The sequence below is a fragment of the Ranitomeya imitator genome, chromosome 2, assembly GCF_032444005.1.
Source record: "Ranitomeya imitator isolate aRanImi1 chromosome 2, aRanImi1.pri, whole genome shotgun sequence".
Lineage (NCBI taxonomy): Eukaryota > Metazoa > Chordata > Amphibia > Anura > Dendrobatidae > Ranitomeya > Ranitomeya imitator.
This window is the reverse complement of record NC_091283.1, coordinates 396,030,313-396,047,851: the sequence shown is the minus strand read 5'-3', so window position 1 is coordinate 396,047,851 and position 17,539 is coordinate 396,030,313. Positions and strand designations below refer to the sequence as shown.

At 45.9% G+C, this 17,539-nt stretch overlaps 1 protein-coding gene across 1 annotated transcript in view; it reads right to left on the bottom strand.

Annotated features, from left to right (window-relative positions):
- Positions 1–17,539, bottom strand: part of LOC138666668 (zinc finger protein 271-like) — a 77,290-nt gene that overhangs the window by 52,552 nt on the left and 7,199 nt on the right. The window contains exon 7 of the mRNA XM_069754857.1: positions 9,152–9,329. Within this exon, the coding sequence (XP_069610958.1) occupies positions 9,152–9,329 (178 nt within the window). The remainder of the gene's footprint in view (positions 1–9,151; positions 9,330–17,539) is intronic.

Below are 17,539 nucleotides of genomic sequence, written 5' to 3'. Positions count from 1 at the left end.
CCAGCATTTCTGCCCCACTGTGTCCAGCATTTCTGCCCCACTGTGTCCAGCATTTCTGCCCCACTGTGTGTCCAGCATTTCTGCCCCACTGTGTCCAGCATTTCTGCCCCACTGTGTCCAGCATTTCTGCCCCACTGTGTCCAGCATTTCTGCCCCACTGTGTCCAGCATTTCTGCCGAACTGAGTCCAGCATTTCTGCCCCACTGTGTCCAGCATTTCTGCCCCACTGAGTCCAGCATTTCTGCCCAACTGAGTCCAGCATTTCTGCCCCACTGTGTCCAGCATTTCTGCCCCACTGAGTCCAGCATTTCTGCCCCACTGTGTGTCCAGCATTTCTGCCCCACTGTGTCCAGCATTTCTGCCCCACTGAGTCCAGCATTTCTGCCCCACTGTGTGTCCAGCATTTCTGCCCCACTGAGTCCAGCATTTCTGCCCCACTGAGTCCAGCATTTCTGCCCCACTGAGTCCAGCATTTCTGCCCCACTGAGTCCAGCATTTCTGCCCCACTGAGTCCAGCATTTCTGCCCCACTGAGTCCAGCATTTCTGCCCCACTGAGTCCAGCATTTCTGCCCCACTGAGTCCAGCATTTCTGCCCCACTGAGTCCAGCATTTCTGCCCCACTGAGTCCAGCATTTCTGCCCCACTGAGTCCAGCATTTCTGCCCCACTGAGTCCAGCATTTCTGCCCCACTGAGTCCAGCATTTCTGCCCCACTGAGTCCAGCATTTCTGCCCCACTGAGTCCAGCATTTCTGCCCCACTGAGTCCAGCATTTCTGCCCCACTGAGTCCAGCATTTCTGCCCCACTGAGTCCAGCATTTGTGCCCCACTGTGTCCAGCATTTGTGCCCCACTGTGTCCAGCATTTGTGCCCCACTGTGTCCAGCATTTGTGCCCCACTGTGTCCAGCATTTGTGCCCCACTGTGTCCAGCATTTGTGCCCCACTGTGTCCAGCATTTGTGCCCCACTGTGTCCAGCATTTGTGCCCCACTGTGTGTCCAGCATTTCTGCCCCACTGTGTCCAGCATTTCTGCCCCACTGTGTCCAGCATTTCTGCCCCACTGTGTCCAGCATTTCTGCCCCACTGTGTCCAGCATTTCTGCCGAACTGAGTCCAGCATTTCTGCCCCACTGTGTCCAGCATTTCTGCCCCACTGAGTCCAGCATTTCTGCCCAACTGAGTCTAGCATTTCTGCCCCACTGTGTCCAGCATTTCTGCCCCACTGAGTCCAGCATTTCTGCCCCACTGTGTGTCCAGCATTTCTGCCCCACTGTGTCCAGCATTTCTGCCCCACTGTGTCCAGCATTTCTGCCCCACTGAGTCCAGCATTTCTGCCCCACTGTGTGTCCAGCATTTCTGCCCCACTGAGTCCAGCATTTCTGCCCCACTGAGTCCAGCATTTCTGCCCCACTGAGTCCAGCATTTCTGCCCCACTGAGTCCAGCATTTCTGCCCCACTGAGTCCAGCATTTCTGCCCCACTGAGTCCAGCATTTCTGCCCCACTGAGTCCAGCATTTCTGCCCCACTGAGTCCAGCATTTCTGCCCCACTGAGTCCAGCATTTCTGCCCCACTGTGTGTCCAGCATTTCTGCCCCACTGTGTCCAGCATTTCTGCCCCACTGAGTCCAGCATTTGTGCCCCACTGTGTCCAGCATTTCTGCCCCACTGACAGGTCCCCCGGGCCCCGCTGCCGCCGGCGCTTGCCTCTTCTCCTCTGCTCTGCCGGTCCCCCGGGCCCCGCTGCTGCCGGCGCTTGCCTCTTCTCCTCTGCTCTGCCGGTCCCCCGGGCCCCGCTGCCGCCGGTGCTTGCCTCTTCTCCTCTGCTCTGCCGGTCCCCCGGGCCCCGCTGCCGCCGGTGCTTGCCTCTTCTCCTCTGCTCTGCCGGTCCCCCGGGCCCCGCTGCCGCCGGCGCTTGCCTCTGCCCTCTTCTCCTCTGCCGGTGACCGGTCCCCCGCTGCCGCCTGCCTCTTCTCCTCCGCCGGGTCCCTCGTCGTCCGGTGGTCCCCCGCTGCCTCTTCTCTGCTCCCTCGGCCTCCGCCGTCCACGTGGTGTGCCGCCGCACGCTGCTCTGCTCTGGTCCCGGAATGAGGAAGTGGAGCAGGGCAGCGTGTGACGTCACTTACTTGCGGCGGGCGGGCCCATGAATCACCGCCGCCTTAAAGGTACAAGGCTCATTTAGAGACAGCAGGCACAGCACAGTGGCACTGCAGCCGCAGCCTGAATAAAAATGTCAGGGGGGGCCCGAGCAGAGCGCGGACCGGACCGGCTGCCAGCGTGCTCGCTCGGGCCCCCCTTTTTGCTCCTCATCACCGGGCCCCATACGGCAGTGATGCCTGTAATGCCCTGATGGCGGCCCTGTGGATAGGTGTCTGGGGTGGCTGGGGGCAGATATTTTTAGCCAGGGGGGGGCCAATAACCATGGACCCTCTCCAGGCTATTAATATCTGCCCTCAGTCACTGGCTTTACTACTCTGGCGGAGAAAATTGCGCGGGAGCCCACGCCAATTTTTTCCGCCATTTAACCCTTTACTTTAAGAGCTAGAACGGCCAAATTTTGCAGATACACTCTACTGACATTAGTAGTGTGGAATCTGCAAAAAAATGGAGAGAAGACATGGTTTACTGTATGTAAACCATGTCTCAAATCATGTCGGGTTTTAAGAAGGAGAAAGAAAAAGCCGGTAATTGAATTACCGGCTTTCAAGCTGTATAGCGCTGGAATAAATATTAATATATATACATATATGTGTCTAATGACATATATATATATATATATATATATATATATATATATATATATATATATATATATATATATATATAGACAGTATATATATATATTATTTTTTCTTTTTGGGACACGTGGATCATTTCTATAGCGGTATGTTGGTTTTGCAAGCCTGCGAGAAAACCACGCAGTACGGATTACATACGGAGGATGCCATGCGCAAAAAACGCTGACACACCCTGCCTACGGAGGAGCTACGAACCACTATTTTCGGGACATTTCAGCGTATTACGGCCGTAATATACGGACCGTATTTTCATACGCTGAGTGTGAAGCCGGCCTTAGTCTGAGCTTCCAACCACTCCATTTTAAACAAAAAATTAATCTTTGTGTGTATAAGAGAAAGCGATGGAGCCACCGGATTCAGCCAGTGCTGTAATATGCTTTTTCTAGTGGCCGAGGCCCAGATCACTAAAGTTGCCTTAATGTGTTTAGGCCAATTATGATTTGCATCGTCTATAATGTTAAAGATGGCCCATTGCGGCGTAAGTGTGAAGCTGATCCCGCACAACCTCTGTAGCTCAGAATGTACATTGTCCCATAGATCCCGGATCTTTGAGCAACTCCACAGATGATGGAAAATGTCAGTGTTTTATGCGATTTACATTTTGAGCACAAGTATACATTTGAAGGAGTCATTCTAGATTGTAAGTAAGGAGTGACATAGGCTCTATGTAAAATCAAAAGGGCCATGTCAGTGTAACTGCTGTATGTAATAAATTTCCTCTGTGTCGTGGTTGCTTCAAGGAAGTCTCCTGCTTGGTAACCTGTAAGATCCCCAGACCACCTTGCGACCCCTGTGGTCAAACCTTCCCACGACCATTTCCTTCTTATTACTGAGTAAATAGAACTTATTGACGTCGGTTGAGACCTCGTGTTTCTAATAAAACCATCCAGATTGGTCCTCCCTCCCTCTTTCCCCCCTGTAAGAAGGCATTTTTGAACTAGACTGCGTGCTTGAAGAAACAGAAAAGGATTGTTGCCAAATGATGGGAATCGGAGCGAGGCAGATTCAAAAGAAGATATAGAAAAATTAAGGTCTAGCAGATCTATTGCCTGTCTGCATCCCTGAGTCGCCAGTTGAGTATAGAATGACGGAGCCTTGCCCCCCAAAAATCCTGGATTCTTAAGGAATGGCTGAAAAGGGGAAATCCCAGCACTTAACCTGCAAAGTCTCCTACATCCTCTCCAAGTCAACACTGTCTGCCATAACGTTGGGTATTCTTGTATTTCCGCCGGGACCTCCTCCCCCCTCAAATGCAGCAATGCCGCCAGCGAGATATGTGGACACATCTGTTGTTCTAAACTCACGTTAGCAAAATGAGAGATACCCCTTATCCAATCAATGGCAAATCTGAAGTTAGCAGCTAGGTTGTACCTACCTATGTCCGGAAAATTTACTCCACCATCTTTTTTTTTCGCCTGCAGTTTAGCAAGGCCAATACGCATCCTACCTCCTACACCCCAAATAAATTTTCGAAACCTGGAGTTAAGTAAGCTAAGATCTGTCTTGGACAACAGAAGGGGCAGGGTCTGAAAGGCATATAGCAGTTTAGGGAAGACTATCATTTTGATTAAATGGCATCTGCCTGAAAATGATAATGTGAAGTGTTTCCATGAGTGAAGGAGATTGATTATTGAAGATATCAGTGGTTTATAATTGGCTGTGTACAAATTAGACATATCTGCTGTCAACCGTATCCCTAAATATTTGATAGACCCCTGGCTCCAGTGAAATGGGAACATTGGATCATGCAACCTACCAGTTCTAAAAACTGCCAGGGCCTCTGATTTACTATAATTGACATTAAAACCCAAGCACGAGCCAAAATCTTTTAAAATTCTCATAATAGCCGGAATTGCTCGGGCTGGATTGGCGATAAATAAAAGAATGTCATCTGCAAATGCTGAAAGTTTAACAAAGTTTGTTCCCACCCTACCCCCTCAAAAACCGCTTCATTCTGCAATGTTTTTAGGAGCGGGTCCAATGCCAAATTAAATAGCAGGGGGGACAAGGGATATCCCTGACGAGTTCCCTGTTGAATTTCGAATGGTTTAGATAAGATGTTATTCACTGACAACCTAGACATCAGATTCTTGTAGATTGTTTTTATAGCCTCACAGAACCAGGGGCCAAAGTTTAGAAATGCTAATAGGTCGTGCAGATAATCCCATGCCACCCTGTCGAAAGCCTTGTCAGCGTCTAAGCTGACCACGATTGATTTCGTATGTTTTTGTGCTCTGCAATAGGATATGGCTCCCAAGGCTGTTCTAATATTGTAAGTGATGGATTTCCCGTGAACAAACCCGATTTGTTGTGGTGAGATTAAGTTAGGGATAATTCTTTGAAGTCGGTCAGCCAAAATTTTTGTAAAAATCTTAAAGTCGGAGTTAAATAAAAATATTGGCCTATACCCTTCCACCTGCATATGATCTTTGCCCGGCTTTGGAAGGACTATGACTACCGCCTCACTAAAATGGTCTGGAAGATGCCGCCCCTTAACCACATCATTGTACAAATCACAAAGGTGAGGTGCCAGACTAGGTCCTAGAATCTTATAATGTTCATTGCTAAACCCATCCGGGCCCGGTGCCTTGGAGATTTTGAGATTATTAATAACCTGTAAAATTTCAGAAGTGGATATGGGGGCATTGATTGCCTCCCTCTCTTCCTCAGTTAATGTTGGTGCTAAATGACTTTGGAGGAATTTCTCAATCTCTACTCCCCCCTTAGGTTCTGATTTGTATAATTCGCTGAAAAAAAGTCTAAATTCCTCTACTATTTCTGCATCATTAGTTACTTGATGTCGATTACGGTGTTGTATTTTGTGTATCTTTGCTCTTTTCCTATAGGGCTTTGTAAGTGAGGCCCGAACCCTACCTGGCTTATTGCCCCACCTGTAGAATTTGTGTTTCTGGTAATCCAAGTTCAACATGGCCCTCTCATGTGCCAAAGCCTCTGCTCTCTCTCTAGCCTCTAAAAACTTTGTCTTTGTTAGAGGGTTATTATTTGACTTAAATGCCTTATAGGCCAGTGTCAACGAATTTTGTGTATCTACGGTTCTTTTCATTAGATCTTTCTTTTTATGACTAACATAAGAGATAATCTGACCTCTTATTACTGCTTTTGACGCCATCCAAAACAAGTGTGAGTCATTCCAATGAATGTGATTGTCCTGTTTATATACTTCCCATGACATTTGTAAATGTTTCTTAAAATCATCTGATTGATAGAGATAGCATGGGAAACGCCACCCCCTCTCCTGATGTATTGTCACTGGAGCATGATCTGAGATATGGATGTTGAGTATATCTGTCTGAATTAGTGTGGAGAGCAGTGAAGAGTGTAGGAGCCAGCAGTCTATCCTAGCATGGGAGTCATGTACGTGGGAGTAATGGGAGTAATCTCTTTCAAGAGGGTGTTGCAGTCTCCAAATATCCACTAGGTCTAGATGTTTCGAAAGTGAATGAATGCTGTTTCCTTGTGCTAATCTGAGTGACTGTCGAACCAGATCTATCCATGGAGGCATCAGCCACCTCGTTAAAGTCGCCACCCATAATCACCCTAGATGTATCCCACCCCGCCATACCTTCCAATATTTTGACTGGAAACTGTGCGTCCGGTATATTTGGAGCGTAAACATTGACTAGGCTATAATTTATCCCCTCAATTACAATCTTGGCCAAACGAAATCTGCCCTGTGGGTCCTCTAAGGTATCAATAACTTCATACTTAAGGCCATTGTAGATTAACATAGCCACACCTCGTTGTTTCTTGGAGTAAGATGCCTCTGCGCAAAGTGTATATTTTCTACTAAGCAAAGAAGGGTGGTTATTTTTTTATCCAATGTGTTTCCTGCAGGAAGATAATATGGAAATTTTGTTTATGTAAAAAATCTAAAACCTTTTTCCTCTTAATTGGGGAATTCAGCCCATTTACATTCCATGAGCACCATTGTAGAGAACGGATTGTGGTATCTTTAACAATATCTTGACTTGTCATCAACCCACACCTGTTCGATTAAACATTTGTCCAACATGTAAATACTTTAAATGAGATCCCCGCCCATCCCAGCGAGTAAGCGTGAGATCTCGCCTAACAGAAACAGATTGGATGCGCACACAGTAATCCCCCCCCAACCCAGATAACTTTTATAACTATCATCAGATAGCTCAACTGTAAAATGAACATCTTACAGAATAAAAACATGCCACTCAATGGGCAAAGGAGCAACATAATAAACTCAACATCGCCGACGATGAAAGAATCCTGGTAGAACTCATCGTTCAAGTAGGGCTATAGTTAGCAGGTGGATGGATCTCCCCACGGAGAAACTCTAGAGCCTTATTTGGGTCATTGAAGACCCAGTTTTTCCCTGCCGAGTTGAATCGCAGGATTGAAGGGTACTGCAAGCTAAAACGGATGTTATTTTCCACAAGAATTCTGCAGGCTGGGTTGAAGGCTTTGCGTTTTGCTGCCATGGTAGCCGAATAATCTTGGAACAAAAGTAACTTATGATTGTCATATAACAGGGATCGCTGTTTCCTGTAAGCTGATAGGATGCGGGTTTTATCTTGAAAATCAAGGACTTTGAAAATGACTTGTCTTGGTCTGCCTCCGTCTCCATCTCTAAAAGGTCCCAGCCTGTGGGCTCTCTCTATGGTTATTGCACCTGATGGTAGTGAGATGCCAAGAGATTTCGGAAGCCATTCTGAAGTTAGTTTAATCAATTCTGATGAGGGGACAGATTCAGGTATGCCTATGAGCCTCAGATTGTTGAGGCGGGATCTGTTCTCAAGATCATCCACCTTATCCAGGAGGTCTGAAATGTCTTTTAATTTATTAGTCAGTTTGTCCTTGAGAGCCTTAAGGTACCTTCACACATAACGATATTGTTAACGATATCGTTGCTTTTTGTGACGTAGCAACGATATCGTTAATAAAATCGTTATGTGTGACAGCGACCAATGATCAGGCCCCTGCTGGGAGATCGTTGGTCGCTGAAGAAAGTCCAGAACTTTATTTCGACGCTGGATCTCCCGTGGACATCGCTGGATTGGCGTGTGTGACACCGATCCAGCGATGTCTTCACTGGTAACCAGGGTAAACATCGGGTAACTAAGCGCAGGGCCGCGCTTAGTAACCCGATGTTTACCCTGGTTACCATCCTAAAAGTAAAAAAAACAAACAGTACATACTTACCTACCGCTGTCTGTCCCCGGCGCTGTGCTTCTCTGCACTCCTCCTGTACTGGCTGTGAGCGTCGGTCAGCCGGAAAGCAGAGCGGTGACGTCACCGCTCTGCTTTCCGGCCGCTGTGCTCACAGCCAGTACAGGAGGAGTGCAGAGAAGCAGAGCGCCGAGGACAGACAGCGTTAGGTAAGTATGTACTGTTTGTTTTTTTTACTTTTAGGATGGTAACCAGGGTAAACATCGGGTTACTAAGCGCGGCCCTGCGCTTAGTTGCCCGATGTTTACCCTGGTTACCGGCATCGTTGGTCGCTGGAGAGCGGTCTGTGTGACAGCTCTCCAGCGACCAAACAGCGACGCTGCAGCGATCCGGATCGTTGTCGGTATCGCTGCAGCGTCGCTTAATGTGAAGGGGCCTTTAGTGGAGTCCTCCAAGTCTGAGATTCTCTGTTCTGCTTCTGCTATACGCATTCCTTGGGCATTGACTTGTGACAGAATCGAATCTAAGGAGGACTGGAAGGCTGCCAGGCGTTTGTCAATTACAGGCGTCAACTGGTCCAAGATGGCATCTGCTATAGATTGTGTGTTCTCACTATTGATCTCAGAAGCCTGTGGAGTTGGAGATGCGCCTGCCTGGATACGCGTAGAGCTTCTGCCAGCTTTGACATTTTTGCCCATATATTTATCCATAATGAGATGAAATGAGAGTCTGTTATATTATATAAGGGAGTCAGCGATGTCGTGATAAGTGTCGCTTACATCTAGCAGCTAAATTAGAAAGATGTGTCAATCAGTGCTGCCTTCTTTCTCCTCTCCCCATTACAGCTACTCATAAGTGCTTTTTGTGGTCCCCTTTATTCCAGACAGTGGCAATCCTGCAGCCTGTGTATAGAGACAGTCAGCGGTGTGATGTTTTGAAAGAGGCTGCGCTGCCAGGATGGCTCAGGAGGGATGTGCTGGCGCCTAGCCCACTGAGCTGCAGCGTGGTATACTGTCCCAGAGCCCGACACGTGGGTCTGCAAAATGGCGCCGGTCTGACTCTGCCTCCTGCCTTCCCCTTTCCTGCACCGCTCTTACCGCTGATCCGGCCGGGGGAATCCCTCGGTCTCGTCGGAGCTGCTCACCGACGTGCCGCACCTGGCCGGTAAGCTGAATGGGAGCTTGGCGGGTGTACCTCTGTGCTTTCCTCCACCATCGTGGATTCCCGCTGTAAAGGCTCCGCTGTGCGCAGCTTTAACTTCGGCGCTGCTTGCGCCCTGTGCCTCCGGGGCAGCCGGAGAGCTGGGTCAATGCCACCGACCCTTGTCCGGACCTTATCCTGGCGCTGGGTTTGATTGAAGTCGGGAATTTCACTTCATAAGGGGCCCGCGATCCAGGAGCTCAACTAAAAGGCGGCCATCCCAAGGCTCCGCCTCCCGGAAGTCCCAAATGTGTCATTTTTAACTGTAGGCCCTTAAGAGATCATTTCATTTTCAACTTGTTTAACTGTTCACAATAACAGTAATTTTGACCAGGGGTGCCCAAACTTTTACATTCAAATGTATGTAGCAGGGCTTTGTGTCTCTATTATTTATATTCTGTGGTTATTCCCGGTGTAATATAAGCTTTATTTTATCTAGTGGTGATTATTCTCCATAGTGTGGGAAAAAAGTATTTAGTCAGCCACCAATTGTGCAAGTTCTCCCACTTCAAAAGATGAGAGAGGCCTGTAATTGACATCATAGGTAGACCATAACTATGAGAGTCAAAATGAGAAAACAAATCCAGAAAATCACCTTGTCTGATTTGGCAAGATTTATTTTGCAAATTATGGTGGAAAAAAGTATTTGGTCACTAACAAAAGTTCATCTCAATATTTTGTTATATATCCTTTGTTGGCAATGACAGAGGACAAACGTTTTCTGTAAGTCTTCACAAGGTTGGCACACACTGTTGTTGTTATGTTGGCCCATTCCTCCATGCAGATCTCCTCTAGAGCAGTGATGTTTTGGGCCTGTCGCTGGGCAACACGGACTTTCAACTCCCTCCAAATGTTTTCTATGCTGTTGACATCTGGAGACTGGCTAGGCCACTCCAGGACCTTCATATGCTTCTTATGAAGCCATTCCTTCATTGCCCTGGCAGTGTGCATGTGATCATTTTAATGCAGAAAGACCCATCCACGTTTGAACTTCAATGCCCTTTCCGATGGAAGGTTTTAACTCAAAATTTCACGTTATATGGCCCCATTCATTCTTTCATGTAAAAGGATCAGTCATTCTGGTCCCTTTGCAGAGAAACAGCCCCAAAGCATGATGTTGTCACCCCCATGCTTCACAGTAGGTATCGTGTTCTGTAGATGCAACTCAGCATTCTTTCTCCTCCAAACACGACGGGCTTTGTTTCTACCAAACAGTTCAACTTTGGTTTCATCAGACCATATAACATTCTCCCAATACTCTTCTGGATAATCCAAATGCTCTCTAGCAAACCTCAGACGAAACTGGACATGTATTGGATTAAGGAGGGGGACACATCTGGCACTGCACGACCTGAGTCCCTGGCGGTGTAGTGTGTTACTGATGATAGCCTTTGTTACGGTCATCAGGGCCGAATTTGCCACTAGACACTTGAGGGCATGTGCCTAGGGCGGGGGGAGTGGCGCCTGAGCAAGGTTGTTTTTTTTTATTATTACTCCAGGGCCTGCCCACGGAAACCCAACCACCCTCCCTCCCACAAGCCCTGCCTCCCACCTACGACTTCTGGCTGCTGTGGGGCTCTCGGATCCCGCGCTGTCACGTGTACTGCACAGGGAGTCGGAAGAGGAAACACGTCACACTGCAGGCCCCACCCCCTCCTCGCTGTGGCGCCAAGTTCAGTTCCTACTTGAGTGCCGGAGCAGCTGCGGGGGAGGATGGTGCAGACAGATTGTTGTGTCCAGGTTAGTTGTGCGGTGCTTGGTGTAGAACTACTTGTCCCAGCATGTCTGGCAGCTTCAGCACTAGCAGGAGAGACCGGACCCACTCTGCTGCAGACTACACAAGATTATGCTGAGAGGGGCCCTGTCCTCACCTGTTAGTGTTGATGTTGCTGTCTGTTGGGAGGAAATGAGGATCTAATCACATCGAGCGTCGCACTGTGATTCCCTCTACTGCTGCCTGTGCTGCTGCTGCTGACATGAGGATATGAACAGAGAGGGGAGGTGCTGAGAGGGACAGCACTGAAGCAGGACATTAACCTTGTCCTAATCACTATAAGGGGGCCACTGCAGTATGTGTCCACCCCTGTACAGGTTCCAGCATGTCTTGTTTTTTCTGATTCTGGAGCTACTGTAGAACCATAAGTTCCAGCATTCCCAGTCTTAGTATAAGGGGGACTTGTCCCTTCATGCCCTGTCTTTAATTCTGTAGCTGCAGGATAACTACAGGTTACAACATGTCCTTTCATTCTAATTATGGGGATGTTGTAGGACTAAATATCCCAGCATGCCCTGTGGTTGATACTGTAGGGACTGCAAATCCCAGCATGCCCTGTGGTTGATACTGTAGGGACTTCATATCCCAGCATGCCCTGTGGTTGATACTGTAGGGACTGCAAATCCCAGCATTCCCTGTGTTTGATTCACTAGGGACAGGTAGTGATTGCTACTTGCCGACATGTACGGCACTTGCGGTGAGAAGAAAAAACATTGCTAAATCCGGCTGTTCTGTCCTCACTAGCTGAGGCAGGCTCATACGTAGCTATACAGTCAGCTAAACCGCTATACCGGGGTCCAATAAAGAGACTGTGGTTGAGTCTGTGCTTTATTAAACGTAGTGGTATATTGATGCGGTGAAACTGTGAACAATGATATACATAGAATCAGTGCATGGCATAGAACAGATACATAATACACATGATATACATTATGCATAACATTTAGAAAGCTAGTGACTAAACTAGGAGTACAACTGGTTAAACTAAGCTAATATAGAGCAGAAATATCTATAGGAAGCATAAAGACATACCGGCAATGCAATCGCAAGGGGGATGAAGTGAAGCGTCTTTCCTTGAAGGCAAACCGAAGAAAGTGAAAGGAAAAATGGAGGGAAATGGAGGCTGAGCTATCATAATGCATTGCAAAGGAGGAGGAGAATCAAACATGGAAAATACCAGAAACAGAAAATAGGACTGCCAACATAACTCTGACCGCTAGAAAGAGCCAAAGCATCACAGATAAATAAAGATATGAACATCCATACTGAGAAACCTGCAATTACGCAAACAGATAATCAGGGTAACAATATTAGATGGCGGAGACAGAACACCGGCAAAACCGCAAGTCCCGCACATGTCCGCAAGTACCATAGGGAATGAATGAGGCCGAACGCAGTGTTGCCGTAAGTGATCTGTTACACGGCAGATGCAGAAAAACTGCTGGATCTGCTGCGAATGGCAAAAATCGCTGATGTGAAAGTAGCCTAAACGTATGTTTCTACGGTCAGGAATGGCTCAGTATTCAGGATTTGACGAAGGTAAAATCTGCACCAAATCTGCATCTGAGGTCACAGGCAGGTCACCTGCATTTTTTATGCTTTTTTTCCGCATGCGTTTTTGATGCGTTTTTTTTCATTGCATGTGTTTTTTTTGTCACTTGAAATAAAGCTAATTGAAAGCTGGCTTCTGGGAAGCAAAAAGTGATTTCCTGTTTGCAGATATATTGGGATATGTTCCCACGGTCAGTGGATGCTGCGTACATCCGCGTTTTTCATGCGGATTTGTGTGTGTTTTTGTAAGCTAAATATATACCAAAAAAAAATTGTGATGTAATTTCTTGTCCAACCTCTTCTTTTACATACTTCATTGAAGAATAATGTTTACACACACAGACAGGTAGATACGACAGATAGATATATCTATAGATAATACCAAGCCCGATGTTTAGTAATAAACAATAAAATGGTGCATAAAGAGTTAAGCCGGGATCACACATGCGAGAAACTCGGATGAGTCTCTCATCTTAATACCTGGCACTGCCGCCGGCAGTCGGGAGTGGAGCGTGCTGTTGCATGTATATCTATGTAGCGGAACGCTCTGGTCCTGAGTGCCAGCGGCAGTGCCGGGTATTGAGGTGCGAGACCCGTGCGAGTTTCTCACAAGTGTGACCCCGGCCTTAAATGCAATATCTGTTTAATTTATTAAAAAAAATTTACAAAATGGCGTGGGCTCCCGTGCAATTTTCTACGCGAGAGGGAAAGCCAGCGACTAGGGGCCGATGTTTGTAGCCTGGGAAGGGGGTTAATACCCATGGAGCTTCCCAGGCTATGAATATCAGCCCACAGCTGTATATTTAGCCTTTACTGGCTATTAAAATAGGGGGGCCCCCAAAAAAATGACGTGGGGTCCCCCTATAATTAATAACCAGAAAAAGCTATGCAGACAGCTGCGGGCTGATACTCATAGCCTAGGAAGGGGCCATGGATATTGACCACCCCCTGGCTACAAACACCAGCTCTCTGCCGCCCCAAAAATGGTGCATCTGTAAGATGCGCCAATTCCGGCACTTAGCCCCTCTCTTCCCACTTGCCCTGAAGAGGTGGCAAAGTGGGGTAGTAGTTGTTTTTTTTTGTCACCTTTGTATTGTAAGGTGACATCAAGCCCGGCTTAGCAATGGAGAGGCGTTAATAAGACTCCTATCCATTACTAATCCTACAGTTGTTTTAGGGGGTAAAAAAAAAGACACAGCCAGAAAAGTCTTTTAGTTAAATAAAACACAAAACACAGTTTGCCATCTTTATTAAACAGCTAATCCATGCGACGCCCTTGTTCTCCTGTAAAAAAAAATAAAAAAAAATAACAAAGCAACAATATACCATACCTGTCCACCGGTGTGTCCTACGCAGTAATCCATATCTGGGCCATATAGTTTACAACCAGGAGGGTGCCAAGATGCATCCGTCCTGACTGTAAACCACTTGGGAACGCCATTTTTTCCCCAAAATAAGGTTTTATTAATTCAATACATTTACAGTAAGCTGCACACATAACATACTAATTGTATTTGCCCCACATAACTATACATCTACCTATTCTGTATGCTTGCACTGTATGTAATCCATCTATTCTATCCTTTTCTTGTATCTAATATAATTACATATACTGTATATGTGTGTGTCACTGACGTATATATATATATATATTTTATGTGTATATATCTATTCTATCTTTTCTATTCTAAACTGTCAGTGTGATTTTACTGTACACCGGACATGAATTGCCGGCTTTTCAAAGGACGCCGATGAGTAAATATTGGACAGCACTCTCATGATGCGAGTGCTGTGCGATTTTTTTTTTTTTTTGCACCTATTGACTTGCATTGGCGAATCTCGGCTGATACACGGGTGAAATCACTTGCACGGATAATATGGCCGAGAGAAAAAACGATGATGGGAGCTGCCCCATAGATTAATACTGGTCCGAGTGTTATGCAATTTTTTTTCTCGCATAGCACTCATCCGTATTCCGGCCCTGACGGTGGTTCCAGCTCTTTTCAGGTCATTCACTAGGTCCCTCCTGTGTGGTTCTGTGATTTTTGCTCACCGTTCTTGTGATCATTTTGACCCCACGGGGTGAGATCTTGCGTAAAGTCCCAGATCGAGGGAGATTATCAGTGGTCTTGTATGTCTTCCATTTTCTTATTATTGCTCTCGCAGTTGATTTCATCACACCAAGCTGCTTACCTATTGCAGATTCAGTCTTCCCAGTCTGGTGCAGGGCTACAATTTTGTTTCTGGTGTCCTTATATAGCTCTTTGGTCTTCACCATAGTGGAGTTTGGAGTGTGACTGAGGTTGTGGACAGGTGTCTTTTATACTGATAACAAGTTCAAACAGGTGCCATTACTACAGGTAATGAGTGGAGGACAGAGGAGCCTCTTAAAGAAGTTACAGGTCTGTGAGAGCCAGAAATCTTGCATGTTTTAGGTGACCAAATACTTATTTTCCATTTGCAAAATAAATCTTTGAAACGGTTTGATACTGTTAAACTGTAAAGCGCTGCGGAATATGTTGGCGCTCTATAAATATTATTATTATTGCCAAATCAGACAAGGTGATTTTCTGGATTTGTTTTCTCAGTTTTGACTCTCATAGTTGTGACCTACCTATGATGTCAATTACAGGCCTCTCTCATCTTTTTAAGTGGGAGAACTTGCACAATTGGTGGCTGACTAAATACTTCTTTTTTTCCGCTGTACATTATGTTGCACTTCTTTTGTTTTACAGCCCAGATCTTTCTTCTCTGGGTCAGGAGATCCCTCCATGTTTCTGGAGTCCTCTCAGTGGGATAAATTTTTCTACTCCCTAGAACGCTTCAATCCCACAATGAATTTTTGGTGCGTTTTTAAAGCTGTGTATTTTCAGAAAAAGGCAAGTAACCTATTTTATTTAATGGATGCAAAAAATCTCATTGTGGGAACGGAGCCTAAGGATTTGTTATTGTTCTACATATTTTCAAAAGTTGTCAGGTTCAGTTATGAAATTGAGTAATTTCTTAATGATGTTAGCCTGAATTCAAATCTGACAATGAAAATGTTTAGTTGCCTTTTGTTTCTATTAAATCAAAGAATTTTCCTTTTACTGCTAAATATGAATAATGAATAATACTATCAGCACTTTGAAACATTATTATTGTTGCAGAATACTTAGTTATGCCAATTTTGATATTTTGTTTAGAGGAAACTTAGCAACAATTCAAATGACTAAAACCAGTCTGAACACTATTGCAAATTATAAACAGCTACAGAAATCGCACTACAAAATTTTGTCATCGTTCAGTGACAGCTTTTTTTCTTGTCTCTTGTACTCCTGCATTGGTTCATATCTTATAATTGTCTAACAGTAATCTGCAAGCATTGATTGATTCCATTTTACTTGATTTTTTTCCCCAATAACTTTAAGGGCATGTTGCAACCAAGCTCCTTATGTATTGAAGAGATATTTCATCCATTCTTCATAGTTATCTGCTTTTGAGTTTCCTAAAAAACTAGTTACTACTAGAGTTAAGCGAACATGATCGGCTCCCTCCTTAGTCGGCAAGCTATAGCGCTTGCCGACTAGTTGCATAGGAAACCCGGCTTCCTGGAGCGGGCCGGCTGATCAGCTGTCTGCCTTCGCAGCTGCATGTACCGCGGCTGTGTGACAGGCACAGCACATGCATGGAGAGGCTATTTGTGGGGCTCTGCATGCATGTGTTGTGCCTGTTACACAGCCGCTATAGCTTGCCGACTAAGGAGGGAGCCGATCATGTTCACTCAACTCTAGTTACCACTAAGTGATGAGCGAGTATACTCGTTACTCGGGTTTTCCCTAGCACGCTCGGGTGGTCTCCGAGTATTTGTGACTGCTCGGAGATTTAGTTTTTCTTGACACAGCTGCATGTTTACAGCTACTAGCCAGCCTGAGTACATGTGGGGGTTGCCTGGTTGCTAGGGAATCCCCACATGTAATCAAGCTGTCTAACAGCCGTAAATCATGCAGCTGCAACAAGGAAAACTAAATCTCCGAGCAGTCATAAATACTCGGAGACCACCCGAGTAACGAGTATACTCACTCCTCACTAGTTACCACTAATGCAAATTTTACCTGTGCAGTCTGTTTCTTGTCCCGCAACAAATGGAGAAACTCCTCATCTTGTAGAACATGATTTCCAAGGCTCCTTACTTTATCTTTGTTTCACTCAACCTTGAAGTGTATCAATAAGGCTGGGTTCACATTACGTTAGTGGCGTCCGTTAGACGGACTACGTTACACCGCGGCATAAACGCGGTGTAACGTAGTCCGTTAACCCCACCATTAATTCCTATGTCGGACGCATCGCTAGCGCACGCCCACAAAGGGCGTGCGCTAGCGATGTGCCGTCATTGAGTGACGGACCCTGAGACGCGGGCTGCAGTGTTTCCGGGTCCGTCACTGCTAGCGCAGATAGAGCTAGCAGATGCTCTATTTGCGCTAGTGCGATGGAGAATGTCGGCACTTGCATCGGCAGCCCGTTCACATATGTGTTGAACGGGCTGCTGTTTAACGCAATGTGAACCCGGCCTTAGAAACTTGAATGCTTTTGTATTTTTATCCATTGCCTTTACAAAGTTCTTTGTTAGGCCAAACTTGATTTGCAATAGTACTAACAAAATATTATATTGGTCAATAAGTGCAACAGGTGCATCTCACAAAATTAGAATATCATCAAAAAGTTAATTTATTTCAGTTCTTCAATACAAAAAGTGAATTTCGTATATAGAGTCATTACAAAACAGAGTGATCTACTTCAACTGTTTATTTCTGTTAATATGATTATTACTTACAGCCAATGAAAACCCAGAAGTCATTATCTGAGTAAATTAGAATACTTTATAACACCAGCTTGAAAAATGATTTTAAAGTCTGAAATGTTGGCCTACTGAAATGTATGTTCAGTAAATGGACTCAATACTTGGTTGGGGCTTCTTTTTCCATCAATTGCTGCATCAATGCGGCGTGGCATGGAGGAGATCAGCTTGTGGTACTGCTGAGGTGTTATGGAAGCCCAGGTTGCTTTGATAGCATCAT